The sequence below is a fragment of the Lynx rufus genome, unplaced genomic scaffold (genome assembly GCF_022079265.1).
Source record: "Lynx rufus isolate CCGP_SWC_20201006 ecotype Redwood Valley unplaced genomic scaffold, mLynRuf1.p SCAF_1, whole genome shotgun sequence".
NCBI lineage: Eukaryota > Metazoa > Chordata > Mammalia > Carnivora > Felidae > Lynx > Lynx rufus.
Genome location: NW_025814823.1, coordinates 212,604,337 through 212,627,861, shown reverse-complemented (window position 1 = coordinate 212,627,861; position 23,525 = coordinate 212,604,337). Strand labels below are relative to the sequence as shown.

Here is a 23,525-nt window from a genome sequence, read left to right as displayed (position 1 = left end):
ACGGTTAACACTGTTTTACTTTGTAAATTCTCAAGTGACTGGGAACTGAAATACCAATTTCAATTACCTAATCCACCTGGAATGTCATCACTGCTTTCTACAGCCCTGTGGCAAAGGTAGAGATTGAAAGTATGTCTGGTTCTAAGATGAGACTCATTCCCAGCCTGTGAAACTTTAAGTGTAATGACAGGGCAGATTTAGGCTTAACTGAAAAGAACAGGTAAACGATACTGTCATTTGATAAAAGGGACAGTAGCAATAATGCTGTCCTCATCATAATTTTTGAGGGTTAGGATCTGGCATTCTGGAGGGAGATCTGGCCCGGAGAAACTGATACGGGGATGTTCAGCAAATCACTGAAACGGCCAAAATGGCCTTAAGAGAGAGCAAAGAAAGTTCAGGACACTTACTGAGAGAAATGAGAGAGGGAGATCACTGAGGACAGGTAGAAAGACTGTCAGGTAAGATGGAAGACTCAGTTGGGATTGAAGACCACTGACTTTAAGGCACAAGGTCACAAAGTTGAATGTTTATTTTAAGAAGTGTTCAGTAGTCTGAGGGCTCTTGGGTGGTTCAGTTGGTTAAATGTCCGACTCTTGATTTCAACTCAGATCATGATCTCGTGGTTCATGAGTTTGAGAGCTCCACACTTGGGATCTTCTTTCCTTCTCTCTCTGACCCCCTGCCACGTTCTCTCCCTCTCTCTCTCAAAATAAATAAATAAACTTAACAAAAAGAAGTGTGCAGTAGTCTGATCATAAGAGCAAAGCAGGGTTGAATAGATCCAAGGTCCAGGGTGAAAGGTGATGAAAACCTAAGAGGAGAAGTCTCAGGACTTCTGATGTGATAGATCAGGAGACCTGGGCTGCTTAGGAAGGAAGTTAACCCAGAGCTATACTGACTGGGAGAGAGGAGAGAGAAGAAACTGAAGTTCAAGAACTGGTTCCCAGGAGAAACGGGTGAGAACTGAAGACTAGCAGACTGCCCTAAGATAGTAGGTGAAGCTGCACAGCCAGGCAAGCTGGGGGCAAGCATGGGACCATCTGCCCCTATGTTTAAAAGCTTATTCCCTGTCATGCCTGTGATTAAAGATGGGAGATACTCTGAAAGTTTAAATTCATATCTTTGATAAACAAGTTGAAAAGTTTACTGTAAGCTTTTTAAAAATGGGGAAGGGGCTGGGGTGCCCAGGTGCTTCAGTTGGTTAAGAGTGCCACTCTTGATTTTGACTCAGGTCATAAGCTCACAGTTCACGGGATTGAGCCCTGGTTCAGGCTCTGTGCTGATAGCACGGAGCCTGCTTGGGATTCTGTCTCCCTTTCTCTGCTCCTTCCCCGCTCATGCTCTCAATCTCTCTCTCAAAAAAAATTAATAAAAACTTTAAAAACAATGGGGAAGAGACATAGATAGTTACTCCTAGAACAAACTCAGTCCTGATCAAGACTAATTCCCTTAACAAGAGAATCTGCAAATCTAACAGGCCAAAATGCTGGCAAATATTATAACTGCAAAATAGACAGCCGAATATATGAATATAAGCAAACATTTTCATATTCACAAAGAAGATAGATTATTATACCCTGCATATATTTTTTTTCTGATGGTGTATCTTTTTATTTCAATATATGTTCAATTCCCTTTGAAAAAACTGTACTAATTAAATAAGAAGACTAACAGAGCTGAAAATAACCACAACCTGGATCCTTGGAAGGTAAATTGTTTTCAGGCTATTAAGGTAAATTTGATTTGACATAATCTTTCAGCTTAAAAACTTGTTCAGTGTGGTCAAGAGAGAAAGTGGGTAATTATAGCTTCTAAAAAAGCCCTGATTTCCAAAAAGAGTAAGTCAAGCTGAGAGACTCCAGCTTATTCTATTAAGTTGATTTAATTGGTGTCAAGAGAGGCACCCAAGACCCCTTATGTTTTGTTCAAAACACCTGTGTTTTCCCATGCTGTGCTAAAGATATTGTCTCTCTGCTTGCAAACATGTTTAGGTCTAACAGATAATTTTAGTATCACATTCATTCTTGGTGATTAAAGTTCTCAGCCCTAGCTCCATGTGGCAATTACCTGGGAAGTTTTTAAAATGTCAATGCCCAGGCCCTGAATCCCAGAGGTTCTGAATCATTAGGTTTGAGATAGAGTCCAGACATCACTAGTTTTTGGTTTTTTTTTTTCCACATTTATTTTATTTTTGGGACAGAGAGAGACAGAGCATGAACGGGGGAGGGGCAGAGAGAGAGGGAGACACAGAATCAGAAACAGGCTCCAGGCTCTGAGCCATCAGCCCAGAGCCTGACACGGGGCTCGAACTCACAGACCGCGAGATCGTGACCTGGCTGAAGTCGGACGCTTAACTGACTGCGCCACACAGGCGCCCCAGACATCACTAGTTTTTAAAGGGTCTTCAGATGACTCTAATAGGCAGCCAAGACTGAGAACCACTGCTTTGGACTGTGATGGGGCTGTTTTGGCCCGAATTAGCTAGACAAACCTTTCCCCACCGTGGAGAATAGATCTAACCCAAATAAATATTGATTACTTTTGGCTCTTTGTAGCTACAGTGATACTTCCTAATGAGTGTGAAGAAGAATTTCACGTGAGCTCCTTCTAATGTAGAGTATGACTGTGACTTCCTTTCAGCTCATTCATTCCTGGGAATCATCATGTTGCCTCTTATGCTTTGGTCCCTACTGGAATAAGTCAATAGGCAACTTGAAGGTAATAAATGTATCTTCCCAGGGTCCTGAACATTCATGGGCAAGGGCTTTCCATGGCAGCAACTCAGTCCAGTGGGGAAAAAAATTATGATAAACATTGGCAAAAACAAATAAAATGCATTAAGAGTTTATTGTGTGTCAGGGGCTCTGTTAGGCGCTTAAAATATATGTCTTTATTCTTCTTGACACCAACGAGGAGGATACATTAACATCCCAATTTTAAGAAAAAGAAACTGAGTCTCAGCAAAATGTATAGAGTTATATAGCCGGTAAACAATGGTATTAAGTTCATATTCTGGAGCCTGAGAACTAAGCATTATGCTTTGCGAAGAGTTAATTAGAACTTTATAACTTTTCTTTCACTGATTAAAAACACCTTTTCTTTAAACTGAGATTTATATCTGGGTGTTGGATCACAAAACTTGTTCATCAGTTCTTTGCAAACCAGACCGCGAGCACTGGAAAGGAATTCTTCAATGGTTGCACAGATAAAAGCATTGACGAATCAGGTCTCAGTAATTTACAAAAAGGTGGAGTTGAAAACGGAGTCAGTGTGGAAAAGTTAAACAGAAATCAGAAAACTTGGCTTCAAACTACCTGTCATGCCATTTCTCTTCCTGAGAAGACCATGTTGGCAATCAATGTAAAAACACTTTGTGCAAAACACTATACAAACCATTGTTAATTTCAGCTTTTTTCTCAAGTTTAAGTACTCTGCTGGCAAGTAACCAATGAATAATTTAAAAAAATTTTTTTTGATGTTTGTTTCTGAGAGAGAGAGAGAGAGAGAGAGAGAGAGTACAAGCAGGGGAGGGGGAGAGAGAGAGGGAGACAGAATCTGAAGCAGGCTCCAGGCTCTGAGCTGTCAGCACAGAGCCTGATGCGGGGTTCAAACCCATGAACCTCAAGATCATGACCTGGATCGAAGTCAGCCGCTTAACTGACTAAGCCACCCAAGCACCACCAAATGAATGATTTAATACCAGTCAAATAATCAGGGTTGCCTTTCCTAATAATTCTTCCTTGAATTTGGTTCTTCTTCGGTTTGGCCTTACTCTATGCCTAAAATAATATCACAGAGCACATCAACAAGGCAAGTAAGAAAGACCACAGCAGGAGGGAAAGTTTTCAATTTCAGATTGTTGACCCTGATGAACAAGTCTTATCTCATAGACCATATATAAAAGCCAGACCACGTGCAATTATCATGAAAGCAAAAGCTTAGAACATCTGACTTCCTAAGTTAATAAAAATCATGATTTTATAAAGTTGTAGATGAAGGAAACATACCCAATACCTTACATATGCCATTAATACAGACATTTCTGCTGTTGCCGCCTTCAAAGCAAGGGGTACCATCAATGACAGCATCCAGCATTTTCTCGGAAAACTGGCCATCTATGGGTCGGCAGTAGAGCTCACAAGGATGTGCTGGAGTGAAAAAGAAACAAATCCTTGCAAGTTAGCATTTTTAGCTCAGCACCCTTCCTACAGGATTCTTTTGTACATACAATGCCCCCAAGTGTTGTTCATCTGGAAATTCCCATCTTTCACCTTTCTGTGATGCATGCTGAAATGTAGGCTTTTTTCTTTATCCAGTTAAAGGGTTTTACAACAAATTAAATTGGGAAGATTTTAACCCTTCGTTACAAATGATGAGATCTTTTTCAATCCAACACTGAACTGGGCTTGTAAAAATAAGATGCAGTGCTTCTGGGGTTAACCTAGAAGAGAAATATTAGCAACCAGTGCTGTATGACTCCAGACAAGCATGACACCTGCCCACTACTTGCTGCGAAGTAAGTGGACCTCTAGGGAAGAGGGAGTCCCCTCCTAGTGGGCCAACTCCATACTTAACACTACTGCCACAATCATGACCCCACCCCCAACAAATCTCTTTCTTTATTCTCCTCAAATTCGAGAAGTCCTTGGACACAGATTTACAGACACAGAGAAACAGAAAGTCTGATTTTTTTCTTTTATGCTGAAGCTGAAGCCTATAATGGTTTACCATAATGGTCTATCTCATCATGCTGGGTCCTACAATGAACGCATTCTAGGGTTGAATTTTCTACTCCCTTGTGAATGCGGATAGGGTGATTTCCAGCACAGGAATGGTTCTAAAGATTTACTTAATAAAATATGTACCTATACACAGGTAACTACAGTTATCAGAAAGATAGATAACTTTTAAAATATAAATTGCCTTAAGATTTTTAATAGGTAATACATGTATAAGAAGAATTCAAATAGCAATTTTCTTTTGAATATTACATCTTGTTTTTTTTTTTTTTCAAATGAAAAACTTGAGAATTTCTTTTTCAGAAAGGTCTTTCCAGGGGGTAACCCCTTTTGGAGCTGTTTATTGGGGGAAATCCTTGAATTTCCTCATTTAAGACCAGCTTAGGGCTCAATGAGACCACCCACAGGCCATGGACCCAACCCATGTTGGATGGGCGGCAAATGCAAAGCCAGAGTGCTCAACCCTAGGCATGGCTTCTTGAGGATGCAATGATCCATTTGGTAAATAAATAAAAGTATAACTAAGAGCAGAAACTCAAACACTGAAACCCTGGGCAAACTTTAGACAGAGGTCAAAAGCATCTATTTAAAGCTTAAAGGAAAAGGGTAAAAGTAGATAAAGAACAACTAACTCATTTTATACAACGAGCAGTGGATAGGTGGTCTGAGAAAATGAACAAAGTCCAAATGAGTTGGAGAGATCACAGCACAAAGTGCCAATGGAAAAGGGCCAGAAAACTCCCGGGACCAGGTAAGACATGGGATTATTGTAAACTTCATTCCTGGCAGTGTGATTAGCTCTGTCACTGCCTGAACTGAGCCAGCAGTATTTACAGGGAGCCTGCTGGGCAAGCTCTGCCCTCCTAGAGACAGAAACATCCATCCAGGTGTGCTGAGTCGAGGGAGTCATTTCATGAAACACAGGGCTATTAAGTACTTGACAAGTTAAGTAGAAGGATGGAGGCAGGGAAACACTTTTAAATAAGACTTTGATTTGAGCTTTAGAATTCGGATATGAGATTTTGTACTTGGACACATAAAGCAAAAATAGAAAGCAGCCCTGAAGAGCTCTGGAGCTTTTCTATAGGAGTTACCTGTTTCAGCCTGCAGGGAAGGCCTGGGACCAGAGAGGGGCCTACGGCACAAAATTTAAGAAGACACTCACTGCCAGGAGTTGCATAAATGGGTCCTCCTAGCAAGTACATCTCCATCCAGTGGCAGATGTTGAATGAATTCCAGAATGCTAAAGTTCCAATGTTTGCCTTCATTTTACTCTCCCTGGACTTGTGCTATTTGACCCCTTCCCCAGGGGAAAACACTACTAGGGCCTTTCACTACTCTTATTTATATAGTGAGGTAAGAGGAATTTTGCTTAATAAAATAATAGCCAATATATCACTTGCACACTATTTCCCAGATCTGGTTGTTCTTCATAGTGGTTATCTATCTCATTTTAACAACCACAATCACCCTATGGTGTTAGTTCTTTTATTGCCACCATTTCATAGATGAGGCATAGAAAGATTAAGTTTCCCAAGACCTCACAGCTTGAGTGGCAGAGCTAACCCTGGTGGTTTAGCTTAGAGCCCACTTTACTAGCCTCTAACCTACAGACACAGAATTTTCTTGAACAAAAGACAAATGTCTTTGATAAGCTCTCTAAAGAATCCGCTCTTCATGTTATTAGGCAATGCATTTATTTACAGATCATATCTGAGGTGCCAACTTGGTAGAATTCCAATGGGGCTCCATTTTAATATCTTCTCACAGGGCTTAAATATAGTGAGAATCATCAGACTCTGGAGCCATTTATTTCTACAGAGAGTATATGTAAAAGTTTTAGCTCATGAAAGTCCAATATTTCCTTGAGAAAGTTACTTAAGCTTTCTGTGACTCCGTTTCTTCATCCCAAAAAATGGGGGTAATAATATCTACCTTGCAATGTAACTGTGAGGGTTAAGACAGAGATTGTATGTTGAGCGCTCAGCATGGTGCTTGATATACAGTAAGTGCTTAACAAATGGCAGTTATTATTGTTGTTTTCACCTCCTTATCATGAACTCGATAAATTCTAAAGGTCCTTGCAGCTGCCCCACCACACTCTGCTATCTACCATGATAGCAGCCAAAAGACACATATTTTGTAATGCTGATTCAACTCTCATTCAGACAAATCTTTCCTGAAATAGCCTCTTCTCCTTAGATTATTCTGTTATGCCACTTCTAATCAATGCTGCACTAAATTCACACTTTGTTTCACTATATTCTAAACACTTTCTGTCTTGTTGCTGTAGCATAAAAAATTCTAGATCCTGCTAGGTCAGTAAGTGGCTCCATGATCTCCCTTTACTGCCACTGTGGACCTGGTTCCAAGATGTTCCACTCATACAATAACTACTGAGGTCCTCACAGCTCTACACTTCCAAGACTATGGATTTTATAAGCTCCTCAACCTAACTGCCATACCCTCAAGGGCACTTCAGTCATTTGTGCATTGACCAGCTACTGCTGGCCAGCTAGCAGCTAGATCCACAGGGATTCAGTTCTCAGCCCTGACTCTCACATCTTGCCCAAGTCCTTCTTGGTCTCTAGTCTGCACAGAGGGGATTGGCAGAGAATAATATTAAAATCTCCAATGAGGTATTTGGCATCGAGTTGTTATTTAAATGTGGCAGTTATTATCATTAACCTTTCCTAGTGAATACTAGCAGGACATTATACCTAGAAAAGGCTCTTAACCCATGTTTACTAATTAACAAACATGATAAAGGTCAACACTGTTAGGGAGAAAATTTTGGACCAAGTGGCAAAGAGATCATCTCAATCCTGACAGATAATCAACTCAGTCATAAAAATGAACCTTGACCTTAGTGATAGAAGTCAAGGATGCGGGGGCGCCTGGGTGGCTCAGGTGGTCAAGCGTCTGACTTTGGCTCAAGTCATGATGTTGCAGTTCACTAGTTCAATCCCTGCATCTGGCTCCACACTGACAGTAGAGAGCCTACTTGGAATTCTCTCTCCCTCGCTCTCTGCCCCTCCCCTGCTTGTGCTCTCTCTAAATAAATAAATAAATAAACTTAAAAAAAAGTCAAGGATATTCATTGAAATAATGAAAGTTTTATCCAGAAATAAAAGGACAAATCAATTTAGTTGTATTTACATAATGTTGTTTAGTATATTCACAGACTCACTGTGCAGTACTGTGACAAATGAGGTAAGCTGTGATGCCATGACGTTCTGCTAATGAATAAAAAAAGCTGCAGAATTGGCAAAGTATGATTTCATTTGTGTGCAAACTAAAACCAGCTGTTAACAATGGTTGCCTCTAAGGAGTAAGTTAAGCATGATGGGATGAGAATTTATTTTTATTTCATTCTATTATGCACATTTGCATTTTTTTTAAAGAAGCATACGTTCCTTTCAAAAATAATGTCTTGGCTCTCAGACAGCAACACTGGAAAGGTCTCTTTTCTTCTGTGATAATAACACATCTCCATGGAGAGAGGCCCTCATTTCCAGACTTCACTTTGCTTGTGCAGTATGGGATTACTACGTCCTTCAAGGTTAGACAGGCTAGCTGACGTATACTTCATGTAAGAAACACAAATTTCTCCTGAATCTAAGCACAGTGGTCTCTGGTGTCTTAGGAATAATCTAATAAATAATCTTTGGGCAACAACAATAATAGCTTACAGACCCACCTGTCCCGACTCCCCAAACTTGCATACCTATGACCGAGAGGGGTGCCTAAGGCCTGAAAGAGCCCTGTACTTGAAAGCAGCCTTTGGGAATTGAAGGTTCAAGGCTATTTCAGCATTTTAGAAGACTGAACCCCACTTCCCTGTCTTCTCCGCTGGCCTTTGTTTTTCATGGCACTCTGGGCATGTCATTAGGTGATCTATGATAGGGCTCTGCAGAAGGAGACAGGGGTAGCAATAGACACTCTTAGTTCTCAATGGTCATCATGAGTCTCAGGAGTCTGTCCCAGACATCAGCCTCAATGATTCTGTAACATCCACAGAGTATTTTCACTGTCTCATGTTTATTCATCTGTCCTGACACATCCCTTTGTCTGGATCATAGATTTTTTTTTCTCTACCTTTCAAGAGCTTTCAAATCTATTTATAATTCAGCTAAGTGAAACCTCTCAGACTCATTTACTGGTGAACTCTCACCCTTACACTGATTAATCCTCTCAAAGGAAGCTTAGGTAGCTGAATGAACTTATTGAATCAAAGGTTGCATTTTCAATTCTGGTGAAACAGGATGGCTCAACATTTTTGGATAATGATGTTAAAGAGTGGTCATTAGAAGTGAAAGACGAAACTTGGTACGAAGGATAAAAAATATTTCTTAGGTCAAGGAAAACTTTTGACGCATTTCACGTTCGTAAGTAGAGTGCTACTGGAGTTTCACCATTTAAAAAAGTCCAGTTTCTAAAGTCCATTTGCAGGCAGGGCCCCATGGGTATGAACCCCATGCAGTTGGCCAGGGCTTCAGACGTGGTCGAATGATCTGTGTCGCTGTCTTAAGGCTTTTAATTTTATATTTGAACTTGTGTTTTCTAAGTAACGTCTGATGAGACTATGAAATGTGTTATACCAGCAGAAGATGCATGTTATACACACACCTGCTGTTTCTTTCCAGATTTTAAGAAATACCAAACCTGAAGCAAAAGGCATAACTTAAAATGTTTTATTGTTGTAACAAGAAATATTTAACTTAAGACAGAAACTCAGTTTAATCAGCTGAGCTGAGCCTTTAGATCAGCTTGGAGGAAATAACAAAAATATATGAAAAGTCCTGACCAAAAGCTCAACCGAAACTCAAATAATTACCAGGACTCTGTAACTTTGGCTAGTCTAAACTTGTATAGTCTTTTACCTTCTGATAGGGTAATATTACAATCCCTAAATATATCAAAATATATATTAATTAAACATAAGAAGGTATTAAAATTAATATATTCTACAATAACCATGGAGGTATAAAAAGCAAAAACAGAGCTTTTTTTTTTTTTTTAATAAATTAAACCTAGGGGGCGCCTCTGTGGCTCAGTTGGTTGAATGTCTGATCTTGGTTTTGGCTCAGGTCATAATCTCACGGTTTGTGAGTTCGAGCCCCACGTTGGACTCTACACTGACAGTGTAGAGACTGCTTGGGATTCTCTCTCTCCCTCTGTCTGCTCCTCCCCCGTTGTTGCTTTCTCTCTCCCTCTCTCTCTCTCAAAATAAATAAATAAACTTTAAAAAATTAAAATAACTAAACCTATTTCACTGATATCTTAGACTTTCTATTTACTATAAATTTTTGTGTTATGTTATCTTTTGATTATGATGTTTAAGAATTGTGATACTACATTTGGAATTACAATTTAATTTATTTGAGAAATATAGTAATTTTGTGATAATGCTTAAATGTTGAGAAAAAATTGGTTTTCAAAGATTCAAGACAGATTAGTTGAACAAACCTAGCATTCATCATAATGCAAATAATTTTGGGGGCTCATCTACCCCCAACCAGAATTCCTGGGCCATGAAATCATCTGTTTTTTAAAATAGAAACATCATCCTAGGTAAAATTCAAAACCCAATGCATTTGGGGCGCCTGGGTGGCGCAGTCGGTTGGGCGTCCGACTTCAGCCAGATCACGATCTCGTGGTCCGTGAGTTCGAGCCCCGCGTCAGGTGCTGGGCTGATGGCTCAGAGCCTGGAGCCTGTTTCCGATTCTGTGTCTCCCTCTCTCTCTGCCCCTCCCCCGTTCATGCTCTGTCTCTCTGTGTCCCAAAAAAATAAACGTTGAAAAAAAAATTAAAAAAAAAAAAAAAAACAACCAATGCATTGTTGTTAAGGACACAGGCTAATCACAGTCTCTGTTTTACTGGTTAATATTTAGGCTGCGGAGTCGGGCCTGGGCTAACTCCTCCTGGCTCTACTGTATAGTCTGAGTTTGGGCAAGTCAATTCTCTACATCTACTAGCATGTCCGTAAAAATTGGGTCAAAACCTTAAATTTCCTCACAGGATTTTCTTATGAAGATAAAATCAGGAAAATGCACATACCATACTGAGTGAAGTGCCTGGCACAGAGCAAACACTGACATAAATTTAATATAAGCCGTTCTCATTGTCAGTTAGGAATTCGTTTCATCGCAAAGAGCAGAAAAATGTTGCTTCCTTGTCTTAAATAGACAGGAGTTTATTTCTCCCACGTGACAGGAAATTCAGAGGCAGTGATGAGTGAGCTTGGGAAGCTCAGGGCAAAATACAGGCTGGCACACACCCCCTTTCCCAGGTGGAATATGTGTGATATTCCTCGGACACTCCTGGCTGCCCAAGAGCAAAGGGAAGGGGTTTAAGTGCTTGCCATGGTGATGTGGGAAACTAACACAAATGAAAAATTAAATTTCCTTACTGCCTACAGCCCATTGACAAGTCTTTGAGACCAGCAGAGTGACTTCCCTCTAGGAGCTCAGCTACCTTGATGATGACACTTTGCTGGGGGCAAAAGAGAATCTTAGCTTAACATTATCCCAACCTCGAGGATCCTGTAAGTCTACTTCCTTTATCTCAATTGCTCCAAGATATATGCTGACAATCAGACTCCAAGCTTAGGCTGTGCCCCCCGCCATATACATCTGAAGGGTCTCATGACTGAGGTTTTATTAAACAGTAATAAGTGGTGTTTCCCTAGCAACAACTGGCCCCTCAAAGTCCTGGAAACCTTGCTTCCAAAATACCTTAGAGTCTTACTCTATCCTTGACCCCCTTCCAACCTGAGGGTCTATAATGAGTTACCTGTCACAACCCCAGTGCAGCTCTTCCTGCCCACAGGTCCTGTCCCAGTGCTTTAATAAAATCACCTATTTGCACCAGATGTCTTCAAGAATTCTTTCTTGGCCACCGGCTCTGGACCCCACCATCACCCCAAAACTTCATCAGTAGGAGTATAAATCTCTCCTCCTTCCAGTCTTCCTGCTCAGCCATCTCAGCAGGGGCATTAGCTTTCTGGCTGCAGTGTGATCTGCTGTACCCCAGACAGCAGGAGGGGGAAGGGTGCATGGCAGAAAGGTAAGGGGGTGAGGGCCAGCGGGGTCAGTGCCTATTAAAAGCCCTCCGAGAAGCCTTAGCCAAGTGGGGACTCCATCTTTATCTCTTTGGTCTGGATTGGGTTTCCTGGGCATATGGGTTCCTGAGTCTTTCCCTTTTCCCTCTTCTACTGTAGAGGAAAGTGAGGGTGAAGAGGGTTGTGATTGGCTTTGAGGTGTCTGCAAACATCATCCTTATTAGTCCATCATTTCCTCTCTTGAAGCCATAGGAATCCCTAACTAGTCAAAACAAGGGCTTCTGGCTAAACGATCTCCCAGTTGCTCCCCACACTTATATTCTCTTTAAAGATTGTTTCTCTCGAAATCCCAAGTATTCCTGTAATAAGCTCTGTGCACACCACCCAGGCCCCCCAGGTACTGGGACTCATCCCTCCAGCTCATGGGAGCACTGCCAGCACTAGCCCTGAGAGCTTCCTTACCAAGGACACTCACTCCTTCCCAGGGTGGACCACACGCAGGGACCAGTCCCCGTGGGGCATAAAGGTTTGGCTCTCCCACTTCAACCTGGAAACCCAGAAAGTCTGTTCCAGCCACAGAGCACCCTGCGGGGTAGGATAAGGCCTCTGCTGAGCCTGCACTGTAGCTCAGCTCCCCCTGCACACTCCCTCTTCCTTCCCTCTTCCCCCTCTTCTTCCACAGCGGCTGAACCTCCTGTATGCTACTCCTGTCTCAGAGTCTGCTTCCGAGGGAATCCTAACTGCAGCAACTCCTGAAAGGTATTCCTGAAGGATCCTATTCCATGAGGAGCAGATGTGGTTCAACTTCACGTCAGACCCTCCACATTTGCTGGGAACCTCACTGGCTTCAAGCATTAATAAGGCTTAAATATCTAGAAGCAACAACTGAAAAATGAGCCTAAATGAATTTGGGCTAAATTAGGTAGTCTGAGAAAGATGAAGACCTAAAAAGAGAGAGAGATTCCAGGAAAGTGATGACATCAAGATCAGGCCCTGGTCATTTCCTAATAGAAGATGCAGGATATAAACACATTTCTATTAACATAGGCCAATGAAGTCCCTGGAAATCTATACAAATTAGTTTAGGTCTATCTATCTATCTAACATCTATCATCTATCTATCTATCATCTATCATCTACCTATCTATCTATCATCTATCTATCTGTCTATCTATCTATTATCTATCTATCTATCTATCTATCTATCTATCTATCTATCTATCTATCAGCTTCTTAGACTTATGCTTCAATTCCAGCTCCATTATATAAAATCCTGTAACCTTAAACAAGTCATTGTCTCCTCCGAGACTAAGCTTCTTTACCTGTAAGGGTGGGGAGGGGATAAGTGAGACAATACAGAGTCTCATGCTGATATAAATACTGGCTCAGAAAATGCAGTTGATCGTGGCAGCTCTTCATACCGGTGCCTACATGAAAGTGATCAAACGGAGTTTGGATAATTTTTTTTTTTGTGAGGAATGTTGGTTAAGAGAATGTCTATATTGGAAAGGAAGTTGATCTAGATTAGCAGTTTTCAAATCTTTTAAGCAGAAGAATTAATTTTCTTTTTCCAAACAAGATCTTGCAAATAAAACAGATAAAGTCAGGATTTTATTAAGCACAAATTTTGTAAGTTCAAGTATATAGCATTTAAAAATAAGTCAGTGGGATCTAAAGAAATTATTAAGATAAACAGAAAATTTTGAAATCAAGCTTATGGATGGCAGTTACAGACTTACACTGGCTGCAGCATCTAATTATTTTCTGTGAGTTTTTTGGTTGCACAGTATTGAAAAATCTTGACTCATACAGACAAACAATTACAAATGAGAACAGGTTAAAGAAACTCAACCTACAATCCCAGGATATTTTTCAATTAAATTATGTTCATGAGAGACTTTTATTTTAAGGTGTGCAGAAAGCCAAATTAATTTGACTGTGTAACTTAGAGCATTGGTGGCCTTTCATATGTTAAAACTTAATATATAATAATTTTGAGTGTAAGCATTGCTCTTTATGGCACTTTTAAATGCCAGTTTAACATTTTTTTTTTGAAAAATGAAAGTAGAGTCAAGCATTTTGGGAAGCCCTGGGATTCCAAGCAGCAGAGTACGAAAACTACAAGATTTGATGGAGTTTCTACGATTATTCCAAATATTTAAATCTATGACTCTTCTGTCATTGGCTAGTTAGTGCATCTCCTGAAGGTCACTTACCAAGACACTTAACACCGCCCACTGTGTGGGCTGAATACTCTGCTGTGTATTTACTTTATCCAATGGTAACTTCTAATGGTAAGTCTGGGAGGGGGAAGTGCTCAATGCCTGGCCTGGAATAAATGCTCCATACCTAGCTGTTGACATGAACAACCAAGTATACTTCTCTCTACTAGGGGTGCCCATCAACTAAGCAAATAAAAACTCTGTAGGTTAGAGTTTAATAAGGGAAGTAAATCAGTGTGTTGATCAAGGTAGTAGCTACTCGGGTGAGCAGCTAAGTCATTATGCTTAAATAATGGCACAGGAGCCTGCAAGAAAACCACCAGGATGGAGAAGGAGGCTGATAGCCCAGGTATATAGTGTTGACACTCAGCTTAATTCCCTCAGATCAGCCTCAACATCAGTGACAGATGTAAACTAACCACTCCAAAGTGGGTGAAATTTATGTCTGCTTTCATGATTCATTTATTTAGTACCCATTGCTCTGCTATGTAATATGGAGGCATACGACAAATGCTTTTTAAATAAATGAAAAGCCAAGCCAAACCAAATATTTTTATTCTAAGCCCAGCTACTCAAGCTGTCAGAGTTCAGCACACACAGTCCCCACCCTGCATCAGGCAGGGGGTGGACCCTGTCACAACCCTGGGATAGTTATGCTATCTTAGTTCTGGAAGGTTGCTCATTTGGGGTCTATAATACTACTGTCCTAAATAGTTCCAACATAATAGAGAATGTCAAAAATATAAATATAGATGGTACTAATTGGAAGTATCTTTCATCATTAGCTTCTTGTGTCTGTGCGTGTGTGCGTGTGTATGTGTATGTGTGTGTGTGTGTGTGTGTGTGTGTGTGTGTGTACATGAGTACACACATGAGTTTGGCTGGATTCAAATGCCAGGAACAGGAAGCTGAATTGCACTAGTAACCAAATGACTCATCCCCCTAGAGCAATGAATGATGCTCAACAATGTGGGGGCAAGGAGAAGACATTGCTCGTGACAACCTTCAGGGTAGTTTGGGGACCCAATACGGGCAAAGCACCGCTGAGTCTTTCCTTCAAAAGCAATTGACTATATTATTTTTTTAACAGTCCACATATGTAATTTTCATTCACTGGCTGACATCTATGATTCCTCTTGTGTTTTCAGAAACTTAAAAAAATCATGAAATTTTGGGATGAGCACTGGGTGTTGTATGGAAACCAATTTGACAATAAACTTCATATATTGAAAAAAAAATAAAATGAAAAAATTTTTGGTTAGTTATTTTTTACTCCCTGACTCAAATCTCCTTAGCTCAGGAAAATCTTTTCTCTTTCATTCTCTACTTGAACAATAACACACTGCACAGATATTTTTTGATGCCAATCTATAGCTAATGGTTAATGATTCTTCTTCATTTTCAGGAGAGAAGGTGTAACTGGTGCTGATACAGGGGTAGCATTGCCAAAGTTGTCCAATTCTGCAGTTCAGTTATGTCACCATGCCCTGATGAGCATCCTTTAATTACTTCATTTTATTTTGTACCCTTCTTATACTGTCTTGTACTTTAAAAAAAAAAAGTTTATTTCTGGCCCAGAGCTGGCTCTCACTTATTTCTGATGAAGGCATTCTTATCATCCTGTTTTTCCTTGTGTTTTTCTCCTGTCAAATGGAATTATTGATTCTATTTTAAATGTCTTCCCTTTTTCTTCTTCCAGTAGTAAGACCTCTCATGCTTAAGAGTCCTCAACACTTCCTTAGAAGTCTTCCCTGAAATTAGTCCAAACTTACAATGACCTTTTCTGAATTTCTGCCAAAATTGTAGTCAGTTCACACTCTCATCAATGAGCACTTTCATCAGTAATCAAGTACTTTCATTGATTGCTTAGCTGCACCATGTTTTGAAGGGAGCCACTATGTTTGATAAGCTTCTCTTTTATCTCCCCCAGAGCTCAGCACAGAGTTGGATATATTCAGCTTTCAACATTTGCTGATCAACCTAAGCAGGCCGTGTTTCCATTTTCGGAAGTATAAAACTCCTCATGGTACAATTCTCTCTTTGTTGAACTTTGCAGGGCATCCCAGACATTCTGTGGTCTCTCTTGTGGTGGCTGCGGCCCTAGATCTGGAATGTATTGTCACAGCTCCTTACCTGGATTAAAAACTGGAAACCAGTGGTAGAATTCATTCTTGTAGGGAACGGTGTCAAACTCACTGCATTGCATCTGCCGAAATGTTGGTGCATCTGGGCGACAGGGGTGGACGTTGCACAAGCGATAGCGTTTTCTTTCTCCGGTGCAGTACTTCCCTCCAAACTTTGGTCTATGAATGAAACAGACAAATGGTTTTTTTAGTTTCCTTAAAGGCTAGCATTTTTCCTTAAACATCCCCTGGCATCTGGTCATGGCTGTTCTTTGCCAAACCATGTCCTGTTCTACCCTTACAACTCACCTTTTATGTCAATTCTTCCAATTTCACACATTTTTTGGTTGTTGTTGTTGCCCATGACCATGGAGTCCAGGTCTATAGTTGCCTAATTTGAAATACTGTGTGTATCTTTTTGACTTATATATCCTCCTGGCCTTCAAAACTCAAAATATATACTGAGAAGGGATACATCATATTCCCTCCAAAATCTGCTCCTTCCCTACTTCCTACTTAGCAAGTTTCAAGTGGTCAGATTTCAGAAGCCTCCATCCTTTGCCTTCCTTTGACCCCACTGTCCATCAGCCGCCCAATCATCAGCCATGTCTTTGTACTTGCTTCCTTCCCTTCGTTTCCACAGTCACCAAACTAATCTAATCTTTAGCTCTATTCCTGTCTCCCCTCCACCCATCTTTTCCTTCACTCAATCTACTGTACACACATCTGGTTAATTTTTAGATTAATGTAATTATTTTAGTTTCTTGTTTCAACCCTTTTCACGGCACCCAATGACAACAGAATCAAGTCCAGCCTCTTCAGCTTAGCACTCAAAGCCCTCATGATCCTGACTTAATTCACCCTAACAACTACTTCTCACCCTCCCCTTCATTTGCATACTGTTCCAGTGAGGCAGGCTGACTTATTTTATGTTTCTTTTCTGTGCCTCTGGATAGACTTCCCCTCTGGTAAGTCTCTGAATGTCTACATGCTACCTATGCTTTCAGGACCGAATAATGCTATGTCTCCATCATGAATTCTTCTTGGATTTCTGCCAGAAGTAGTCTCTTTCTCCTTTTCAGTGACACTTGATTGAACCTACTATCTACTTCCAGCACTTATCATTCCAAAACATAGCTCACTAATGATCCAATCCAAGTTCTATGTCATGTATGGTCTCTAAGTCATACTTTGAGTACAGAAGCCTCTTAAACATTCAATGAATGAATAAGTTAATCTTATTTTAGAATAGTGCCTGGGTGGCTCAGTTGGTTAAGTGTCCAACTCGATTTCAGCCCAGGTCATCATCTCACGATTTGTGGGTTCAAGCCCCGCATCGGGCTCTACACTGACAGTGCAGAACCTGCTTAGGATTCTCTCTCTGTTCCTCTCCTATTAACTCTCTCTCTCTCTCTCTCTCTCAAAAGTAAATAGAAACATTAAAAAATTAAAAAAAATAATCCTTCTCAATCTTTTATTTCCTTTGCAATACACTTAGGGCAATAACAACCTTCCCATCAGGATCAATTATTTACTCAAAAACGGAGGAAGAAATATAAAAAAAGCTGCTGTCATAGAAGAGGAGGAACTCTCTGTCCTTTAAGAAAGCTCCAGACAGTCTATGTATGCCTGCTTATCTCCACCTCACTGCATCTGAGATTAGGTATTGTGTCTGCTATTGCAGTGCAGCATAATGGGGTTAAATAGCCTGGAGTTTGAATTCTGCTTTACTTTGTATTTTAGTTAGATTATTTTGAACAAGTTACCTTAGCTTGTGTGTGTGTGTGTGTGTGTGTGTGTGTGTGTGTGTGAAATAAGCATGATAGTTCTTAACTCACATGATGGGAACACTGAGATAATGCACATATTTAGTAGAGTAGCTAACACAGGGTAAGAGCTCAGTAAATGACAGCATTTCTGGATTATTGTGAATAATAATCAACAAGTATTTATACAATACCATGTGCTCAACATCATTTTCAGGAAGAAGAGAGTACAAAAAAAGGGCAACCGATGCCCTGTGTCTCCTAGAAGCTTATAATCTTGCTGAGGAGAAAAAAAATATCATCTATATAATAAATGAGATAAAATTTAAGAGCAATTATGTATCCCTGACTGTAAATACAACGAGTTTAAAGAAGGGCGAGAACAGTGGAAATAAGACTGACTGGAAACAATTCATGGAAGAATTGTCTTGGAGAATGTTCTTAAAGAATGCATGGAAGTGGCTTCTCAGAGCAATGGCAGAAAGCATGCCAAGTGAGCAGCCTAGATGAAATCACATTCTAAAGGCACAGGAAAGTAGGACATCTACCTAAAGTGCCCAACTGATAGTGGGAGAGCCAAGATTTAAACCCTCATCTGCCTTAATCCACAGCCTGAGCCCTCATCCACTGTGTTATATTGCCTGACCATGCAATCTAGGGGGACAGAAACCTCAAGCCTTGGCATCTGGTTCATTTCTGGTTGCAGTTGTACTTCTCATGAAGTTCTTCTTGAAGAACCATGAGGTTTTCTATACTTCCTTCCCCTCCTTTCTTAATGTGGTTTGGGTAGACTTCTGTTCCTTGAACATAAAAGAGCTTTGACCAAGGCAGTTCATAATCACTGACTCCATGTTGAAGGTTCTAAGAATTGCCCATGATATTAGATCGGTTTTCTATTCATGATGATGGAGTGATACTCTATGACTTAGCACCTCTCCAGTTCGTACCATCCAACAAACATCACTAAAAGCCTTTTACAAACCCAGCTGTCTTCTCACTAGATATCTGACCAACATCAAGGATCCAGTCTCAATGTCCACTAGTCATGCTCTGACCTGAATCTGTGACCATGTTTCCATTGTCATTGTTTTCAATAAACCTCAGCAAACCAGCTACTGAGATCAAACATGGTCACTCACCTGAGGAGACTCTATGACAAATTATGGTCTCTAAGATGCCATTTTCACCATTAAGCCAAGTTAGAGATTCATCCTATAGTCCCTCAACAAAGATGTCCCTTTCTGACAACCACAGATCACCAACCATCCAACCAAGAGGCTACAGATGAGTGGTTGCTGAATACAGAGCACTGAAAATAGGTCCCAGAGCAAATTGCCTGCATTTCCTCATCTCTACAATGGAAATCACAATGAAGATTTTCTGTAAAAATAAAGTACTCCATTCCTGGTTTTGATTTTTTGAAGTCACAGAAATTTGCATTTAAACAAAAGCAACTTCAGGGTACCTGGATGACTCAGTCAGTTGAGAGTCCGACTCTTGATTTTGGCTCAGGTCAGGATCTCATGGTTTGTGAGTTTGAGACCCATATTGGGCTCCTCACTGACCATGTACAGCCTGTTTGGGATTCTCTTTCTCTCCCTCTCTCTCTGTCCTTCCCACACACTCTCTCTTAAAATAAATAAATAAACTTAAAAATTTTAAATAAAAGCAACTTTTATCAAAGAGTAAGATTTAAGAAAAATTTTATCCAAATTCCTCAAATATATACTTTTATGTGTGGTAAACGATAAAGATATCATAATAACTACTATAATATATACCATTTACTGACAGTTTAATGTAGCAGGTATTGCATTAATGTCTTTATTTATATTAACTTAATCCTTAGGAGAAATTTGTTACATATACTTATTAAATTTATGCATATATACATACAGTAATATAATTATTAATAAAAAAGGAGAAGTAATATTTGGAACTGAGATAATGAGGACACTGTAATCACATTTATAATTAGTCTTTTAAAAAGTGTGACTCTTACCCTTCAATACAGAATGAAATTCTAGGCAAAAGAAGCTTAATATATTTTTTACTTACCAGAGGCATCATATGTACACTTCTTAAAAATTTTACTTGGGGGGCGCCTGGGTGACTCAGTTGGTTAAGCGTCCGACTTTGACTCGGGTCATGATCTAACAGTTTGTGAGTTTGAGCCCCATGTCGGGCCCTGTGCTGACAGCTCAGAGCCTGGAACCTGCTTCGGATTCTGTGTCTCCCTCTCTCTCTGCCCCACCCCCACTCGCACTCTGTCTCTGTCTCTCAAAAATGAATAAACATTAAAAAAAATTAAAAAAAAAATTACTTGGGAACTAGTATACCAAGAAATAATGAAGTTAAGAATGTAATATATGTTTGGAAAACAAGGGAATTTAAATGTAATTCATATATAGTATCATTATACAAATTTAAAATTTGAAAGGGTTAAGCACTTTAATTAAAAAATTGAAAGATGCTTTGTGAAATAACTTCTGTGGAGCCTTTAACAGGCTAATATGGAAGTCTATGGTTATAAAATCCTTATCTAAAACATTAAAAATAATTATCTTAAAAAATGTACTATTTTATTAGTTACTTAAGGGAAGAAAATTATTTTTATAAAATTATGCATTCATTATGATTGGAAAAAAGCTACAATATTATTAGCAAAATTGAGTATAAGTAATCTCTCAGTGATAGAGTGATGTTATCTAGAAGGATTTAATTGCATAATCTCCTAGGACCTTTCACATAGATGATACTTTTGAAAATGTGCTTATTTCTCCAAATGATGGAATCAGCTTACTTATCCAAGTGCTAGTAAGAATCCAGTGTCTCACCAAAATAAAACAAAACAGAACCAGTTTTCTTCCACCCTCTAAGAATCTTCTGGTTCCCTTTTGTCTTTAGGAACCCATTTTATTTCCCTTAAGAGTCTTGGGGGTCACTGACATCGTGCTATCCAAGATTGGTCTCGGCACTCCCGGAAGGAAGGGAAATATTTTTGGTTAGACTTACTCAGGGTTGTTGCAGAGCCTCTCTGCACTCTGGGCTCCGGCCCCACAGGTCCTAGAACAGTGGGACCAGGGTGACCAGCGGCCCCAGCCTCCAGCAATGCTGTCTGGTTTCTTCCCCACTGTGATACATTTGCCAGCCATACACCACTAAAAAGGGAAGAGACAGGACAGGCATACATCACAAAGGTTCCCATTGCGAGCTGAGCCAAGAACCCCAGAAGTTGAAACCCAATTCTCCCTGAGCAAACAGGTTTCCAGTGGTCACACATCATATGGAGAACAAAGAGCTCACAAAAAATTTCCCCAAGAATCTTGAGTTTTTGAATCAGAGAATGTCAGTAATTGAATGGAACTTTATGGTGTCCTATTGTAGCTAGCCAATGCTACTCAATGTTCCTCAAAGTGCATGCCAGAATGTTAAGTCCACACACCTCCTCCTTCACTGAGAAAGTCTTGTTATGAAAAGCAGCTCAGTACGCTTAGTAACACAGTTGCTTTGTAATGTAATTGATTGACCTTCTGCTGCAAGTCCCTTATCTTGTTACAGACCATAAACAAACATTTTGCAGACTGACACTGTGGTTAACACTTCTCCATGTCCTCTATGGGTATTTAGTGTTCACAGCAGAGAACGCATACTCTTGCAAAAATCCACTCATTGTCAAAAACAAAAACAAAGACACTAGTTGAAGTGCTTTCTAATATCAAGAACAATTTTTGCTTTCCTGTAACTCGATTATTTCCAGTTCTAGCATTTCAAGTGCCTCAGAAAAAATTCCGTCCTCTCTCTTCAAGGCAATCCTTCAACAACTATCAGTTTAGGAAGGTGAACATACAAAAAAGAAACAAAAGAAAATGCGATTTGGTTGTTAGATGATTTGGGCATATTTTATCTGCTGCCCCCTTTTCCTCATTATTTCTGGTCACTGTGTGTTGTGACCAAGTTCTATAATTTCAGTGATGGGTCTGATGCCACTCAAGCTGCATAAAGATACCCAGTAAATACCTAAATCTTGGGCTCACAACAAACACAACTGATTTTGGTGAGCAGCACATATTACCCTGTTCTCAAGCAGTCTGGAAGATTTCTAGCATCTGAATTCTTGGGTGTCTGGCTTTCCTGCTTAGTTAAATGGGAAGAACTCCAAGAAATGCAGTCAAATGAGATGATGAAAATGAAGAAAACCAGTGGCCCAAATCCAGCATCTTTGGAAGGAAGAAGCTACTGGCTTGCCTTCTCAATTTTTAACATGGCGGGGGGGGGGGTGGATTCCAAATGAAGGCTGATCATAAGCTCAGCAGATGTTATTGACCACAAATTCCACCGAAGTTCATCAGGGAAATTTGGGATGGATGTTTTGCAAGTGAAGTGTAGAACTGGGTCTCAGCCCTCTCTCCTCCACCGTCTCCAGTGAAGGCTCAAAAGACATCATGGAAATAAGATCTTTTCCTCTGGCTAGTCTGACTGTGTGACCTCCATTCACCCAGACAGCTGCTCTCCAGGGCCCTCTCCCTACTCCTCCCAAGAACCTACCACCCTCCCACCTTCCTTCCTCAGCCTGCCAATCACCTTCTTCTCACCACATCGTGTCCCATCTGCAGCAGCGTCCAGCTTAGAGCGACAAAAGCCTTTCACTGAGCACCACAGAGTCTGGCAGACATTCTGGAAAACAAATGTGAAACTGTACTTTTTGCATTTTCAAAACTTGCACAAAAGCATTCCTGCAATGATGGTGAACTATACACTCACGTCACCCACAAACTTAAAATAATGCTTCTGTTGTTAGTGAGGAAGAGTGATAAAAGGTGATCATTCGAGAACTCTCAATTCAAACTTAATTTGGATTTTGTCGTCATTCACAAACACTGGTACGGTCTACTAAGTGATAAGAAAACAGGAGATAAAACACATTTCCTAAGAGTTGAGACTAATTTCTGTAGGGGTGACACAGTCTCACTGACCTCAGGCAGAGTAACTGGTGACATTGGCCATGAAAGGCCAGCGCAAACCATGAATGAAGGAATCTGATTACAAACAGCTGGTGGTTATAACTTGAGCCTGCTCACTGAAAGCAATGGAAACTATTCCACCTACAAACCTAAGCTTATTTACTTATTACTCAGAGTAGCCAGCTTGTTTTATCCTCCAGGGAGTGAAATGAGTCTCCTCCTGGAGGAGGAAAAAGGGAAGGTTGACAAGATTCTTACATGCCATCAGAAATGGCTCCACTGCTCCTATCCAACTTTTAGCCTTTCTTCTATACACTGGTCATCCATAATTCCATCTAGTTAATTTTGCTCTAGAGTCACTGTGTTTTAAAATAAGATTTCAAGTATTTTTTTTTTAACAATTTTAGAACATTCTCAATCGTTCTCTCTCTAAACTTTGCCTTTCCTTAATTACCACTATTCTCTCCTTCTGGAACTCTTAATTGTCAGTGATGAGCCTTCCCATTCTGTCCTTCGTGTCTCAACTTCACTTTTATATTTTTTAACTCTCAATTTTCTTATATATGAAAGCTGAGAAAGTCTGGATTTCTATCAGGAAAAGACTAGCCTCTCCATCACACAGCTCTGAAAATACTTAAGTGACAT

At 40.1% G+C, this 23,525-nt stretch overlaps 1 protein-coding gene across 2 annotated transcripts in view; it reads right to left on the bottom strand.

Moving 5' to 3' along the window:
- Positions 1 to 23,525, bottom strand: part of ADAMTS12 (ADAM metallopeptidase with thrombospondin type 1 motif 12) — a 325,780-nt gene that overhangs the window by 80,408 nt on the left and 221,847 nt on the right. The window contains exons 10-13 of one of the 2 annotated variants that reach the window (XM_047074156.1): positions 22,501 to 22,593; positions 20,932 to 21,077; positions 16,161 to 16,330; positions 4,018 to 4,151 (exon numbers count right to left, since the gene is read on the bottom strand). In XM_047074156.1, the coding sequence (XP_046930112.1) occupies positions 4,018 to 4,151; positions 16,161 to 16,330; positions 20,932 to 21,077; positions 22,501 to 22,593 (543 nt within the window). The remainder of the gene's footprint in view (positions 1 to 4,017; positions 4,152 to 16,160; positions 16,331 to 20,931; positions 21,078 to 22,500; positions 22,594 to 23,525) is intronic. The other variant, XM_047074167.1, reaches the window with a different exon arrangement.